Here is a 4,958-nt window from a genome sequence, read left to right on the forward strand (position 1 = left end):
TATGCATATAAAACAACTGTTTTCACAATGCTGCTTGACGTTATTACTGTTTGTTAGCAATACTTAACAGGGAATGAACCTGTGGCATTCAGAATCAGTAGCCTGATCAAAAATGTCTTCCAGTAGGAAGAATCCTTTCCTGTGGAGATGCCTGTATTTGCACATATATGATGTCATTAGTTACCTAAAATTGACGTGGAAAACTGTTTTAAAATAATTTTTGAAAAACTATGCAGCAGCTATCAAGCTTTCTCAGTAACCGATGTTTTTATATTATGTTAGTCAAAACCTAGTATAGTCATACTCAAACTTCATATAAAACCTTATTTCAAAGTTTTCCTGTTTACAGTTTTTAGAGGAACACGCTTAACACAAAACTAAGATCTTATTTACAAATCAATAGACAATAAGCCATAACTAGCAGTCTGCTTTTGCAGTGTAAGCATGAATTTTAAGCTCATTTTAAAATGCAGCCCTGGCTGTGTTTTCACTGCCTGGTATTTTTCTGATCTTGTGGCTCTTCCTTATGTTTTACTTTTGTAGGCAGTCTCATGAGAGTACTTGTTGTGTTCAGTTCAGCACTTCTGTGTTTTCCCTCTGTCCTTTATCCTTTATGGTTTTGTCTTTGTGTTCTTTAACACTTTGTGTATCTGTGGAGTGTAAGGTAAAGGGAATGATCAAGCCCAACTTCTCTTCTTATCAAGTTTTTTTGTTCTCTCTGTCTTTTTTCCTTTTCTGTTCTTTTGCAGAATTGTTAGTACCTGTGACATGGTACACCAAACTCAAGTGTGAAAGCACAAGGCAAAATTTCATATGGCAGTCACTCCTGTGCTGAAGCATTGAATTACTCTGAAGCTACTCCTGCTGCTACTGGATCTGTACGTAATCACTGTTCACGCAGCGAGTGAATTAGTAACCAAGCAGCGTGATGGGAGTACTTACTAACAGCAGAAAAACAGGAATCTATGGCAAAACTGCCCTTTGTTGAAAATTGTGGAAAGTTCTCTAGGTAAGTAATGGTGTAAAATTAGTGATGGTTTAGACAATCTTGAATTTTACTGGTCGGTACACATGTGTAGTTTTAAGAGGTATTAATCAGCCATACTTCAATAACTTTTCTTTTTCTTCTTCATCCTTGTAGCACTTTTATTCAGTGATTAAATTCAAGACATGGGGCCAATGAAATACAAGTCAAGCGTGTCCTCAGTGTCCTGTGGTCTGCAATATCACCATTTGTTGATAAAGTGGAGTCCAAAACTGAATTTACACATAGTGCAGACTTACTGCTCATCTGCACCTAAGAGGCCTGAAGCCAAGTCTGCGATAGAAATGGCCATGGGTCTTCTTAATCGGCTGACAGAAGCTGGGACCGTTATGGGAAAAAACTCCCTTCAAAAAATGTCTGCAGCATGCAAGAGTTGGTGGGACAGATATGAAGAGTTTGTTGGAATTAATGAAGTTCGAGAGGCTCAGGGAAAAGTGACAGAGGTAAACGTGGAGATAACATGGAAATTTTTTAAATTATGAGTTAGGCTATATGAAGTATAAACACTGGCTGTGAGGCAAAAAAAGATCCTCCGAGGAGAATCATGTCTTTTTTTCTGCTCTGACTGTCTGTGCAGATGCTATGAATGTGTTCTAGGCTATGCATGTTAGGAAATATAGCTTATCCCTCAGACTGAAATGGAGTGTGGTTTGTTTTGTTGTGTGGGTTTTTTTTTTCCACCCAAAATTCATATAATTGGTGATTTAGATCTGTCTGGTAATGAGTCTCTAAAATAAATACTCTTTCTTCTCAGGCTGAAAATGTCTTTATGATAGCTCGAGGGATAGTACGAGACGCTCGTGAAAATGTAGAAGCCCAACAGATTAAACTGAAGGAAATTCGGGACCGCTTAGACAGAGTCTCTCGGGATGACAGCCAGTATTTAGAACTGGCTACTCTGGAACACCGGTTGCTGCAGGTAATTTGTTGGTACTTGAGCACTGACAAATATGATGAAAATTTATGAGCTTTTCTTCTGTCACTAGTGGCTGTTTTTGTACATGCGGTTCAGTTCTGAAGTACAGTGATCTGAGTTAATTTCTTATGATACTTGTTTTAGTTAACTGTTATTGATGGCTTGATCTGCCATGCAAATTGTATATGTTAATGCTAAAATAAGGTAGTAAATTTGTAGAAGAAAGCTGAAGATAGTCAGCCTAGAAAATTAATTGTTGTAGTGGTGACCTGTACATGAGTAGTCAACAAAAAGCTGGGATTCAATGAATTAACCTTCCATGTGATGAGAGAAGCTCCTTTCTGGTTGTTAATCCATGAAAACTCTCTCAGCTGCTTTCTTTGTGGCTACAACACCTAGGCAATTCACTAAAGCTTTTGTCAGGGAGCAGGAAGAATGAGGCCGCTCTGTGAGGAAGGGCAAGCAAGAAGATGAGGTTGACCGCAGCGCGGGCAGGGGCAGTATCCTCACCAACAGGACGCAGTCCTACGGCACCTCAGCTGGATGAGCCAAGCAGGGCTGGTGGCAGGAACATGTTTATTAACAGCCCATCAACCAGAGATAAAGACAAGGTAGCAGCCAAAGTCAATCCAGGAAATCAAGATGAAAGTGCAGGAACAGCAGGGAACAGGCCTGGAAGCAGGTACATCTATGGCAAAGCTCAGGCAAGGAGTGAGTATCAGCGCCCCTGCTTAAATTGAGCTCTTGGATCAGTGGGTAGAACATCAGGAAAGAACTAGAGAGCTGTAGTTGTCTAAATAAGGGATCAGGTCTGCATGGATGAGACTTAAAGAAGAATAGAGCTGGGCGTGACCATGAAGAAAAGTAGAACTCAAGTCACCACTGTCCGTAAGGTGGTGGTGCCATCTTACAAAAGAAATACGTGCTTGGAAGAGTGAGAATAATTCTGGGAGATGCAGGGAGAAAAGGAAGACATTTGTCTGTGAGGTGGGTAAGAAAGAGAATGCAGAGGAAGAAGAAGTATGTATGTTCATGAGAGGAACCTATCTGAGACATCCTCTTCAGTCCTATTTTCAGTTCCCACTTAAGGGATTTCGAACTGAAAGAGAGAAGTGTGATAAAGGTAGTGCTTGGAGAAGTAAGCAGGGCTGAAATATGCATGTTATGGCGAGGGAAAGACCTTGTCCACTCATACCTATTTTCTGTCATCAGCATGTGGCAGATTCTTGTGTAGAGGATCTTCAGCTGTAATTCCTGATGATCTTTTCCCTTTCTCAGTTTTGACTTAAAATGATGTCTCACTGACTTAAAGGATTAATAAAAAAAATCCCACATTAAAAGGAAAATTTCTGAAACAGAACTAATGGATGTTCTTAATTTCCATTCCTTCATCTGCACTGAGGTTTGGGTTTATTTTTTTAGTACAGACTTTATAGCCGCATATTATACCTTCTCCTTCAAATCACTGTATTTCTTACAGGAAGAGAAGAGGTACCGAGCTGCATATTTAAATGCAGAAGAATCTGAGAGAGAAAAATTCTCTCTCTTCTCTGCAGCTGTAAGGGAAAGCCACGAGAAAGAGCGAACAAGAGCTGAAAAAACAAAGAACTGGTCTATTATTGGTTCTATACTGGGTGCCATTATCGGTGTTCTTGGTTCCACCTACGTTAATCGAGTAAGGCTGCAAGAATTGAAAGTCTTGGTGCTTGAAGCACAGAAGGGCCCAATAAATTTGCAAGAAGCCATCAAAGAGCAGGCCTCCAGCCATTACTTACAGCAGAAGGATCTCAGTGACATCATAGCAGACCTGAAAAATGTGCTGCAAACAAGGACATCACAGGAAATAAAAGAAGGCGCTTTGTTAACTAGAGAAGACAGGAATGACTCCATAAAAATAGATTCTCTTTTAATTCCTTTAAATGAACAGCTAAACTACACTAAACAAGTTAGTTCATGTCTAGGGAGTTTACAACAGCAGTTTAACAGTCTGCAGGGAAGTATAGCGCAAATGATTTCTGAGATGCAGAGTGTTAAACTTGCGATCCATTCTAGACCTACAGAAAGAGTGACACCAAGGCCTTCAGTGGAGGGTAAGGGCCAGCCTTCTGATGTGCGAGATGTCATTTTAGAATTGTGTGATACCGAGCGGAGACTGGAAACACAAATCAAGAGAAATTCCATTTACAGCACTGCGTTGACATGTGCTGTGTTTGCTATTACTCTGCCTGTACTCTACGTTATACTTAAAGGGAACTGATCTCTAATTAATTGCCACAATTTACTAGATTAATAAAAGTAAACTTGCACTCTAAGTACCTAGAGTACAAGTCCAAATAAAGTTGCGTTAGCATTTCTCTTTATGCTTTCTCCCATGTGTTTGGAAAACTTGCGAAGACTTGGTCTGGCTGCTGCTGCAGGTTCCATGTTAACAGTCTTTGTCATGTGTTGCGTTTTTTAACTCCTCAAGCAAAGGAGATTCCACAGTTTCATCTGTTGATTTCATTCACTGTTTCACTCTTACTGTCTAGTCTTGTATATCGTGCCAATCACTGACTTTCACTCTCGAGCTGTATTTGTGACTTTCTGTTCAAATGCTTCTTTTAATCTATCATTGAGCGAAGTGCTTCATGTGTAATCCTTTATAATTTGGCTCCTGATTTCTTCAGAGTTTTGCTGTTTATCCGTACACAGAACATTAGGAGTCATCTCACCGACCAGGGAGAAGATTTTGTTTTGTTTTGTTTTGTTTTTTAATTCTAGTTACGATGCAGTGACTTGCAATGTAGCAAACAACAGGAGCCACGTAAATAAGGAGGATTGAAGTTACCATGATACAATGTGGCTGTACAGCCAGATGGTACATTTAAAATACATTTAAGTTACATGTGGTAACTTTTTCCTAGGACGGTTTATCATGAAGTATCCAGAAGCATTCCTGGAGCTTGGGCTATTTGTTACTGGTAGCTCCATGTCCTTAAAGGCTTGCGGGCAGGGAAA

General features: G+C 39.9%; 1 protein-coding gene across 1 annotated transcript; it reads left to right on the forward strand.

Annotated features, from left to right (window-relative positions):
• Window positions 1-1,170: 1,170 nt before the first annotated feature.
• Window positions 1,171-4,218, forward strand: CCDC51 (coiled-coil domain containing 51). The gene is made up of 3 exons (XM_009701444.1): window positions 1,171-1,488; window positions 1,800-1,964; window positions 3,442-4,218. Exons 1-3 carry the CDS (start codon window positions 1,171-1,173, stop codon window positions 4,216-4,218), a joined length of 1,260 nt encoding a protein of 419 aa, XP_009699746.1.
• Window positions 4,219-4,958: the final 740 nt, after the last annotated feature.

Source organism: Cariama cristata, unplaced genomic scaffold, assembly GCF_000690535.1.
Source record: "Cariama cristata isolate BGI_N322 unplaced genomic scaffold, ASM69053v1 scaffold41975, whole genome shotgun sequence".
NCBI lineage: Eukaryota > Metazoa > Chordata > Aves > Cariamiformes > Cariamidae > Cariama > Cariama cristata.

Excerpts from the sequence above, each read along its gene's own strand:
- CCDC51 (XM_009701444.1), top strand. The coding sequence starts at position 1,171 with ATGGGGCCAATGAAATACAAGTCAAGCGTGTCCTCAGTGTCCTGTGGT. Across the intron at positions 1,489-1,799 it reads CTCAGGGAAAAGTGACAGAG|GCTGAAAATGTCTTTATGAT; the intron begins GTAAACGTGGAG and ends CTTTCTTCTCAG. Across the intron at positions 1,965-3,441 it reads TGGAACACCGGTTGCTGCAG|GAAGAGAAGAGGTACCGAGC; the intron begins GTAATTTGTTGG and ends TATTTCTTACAG.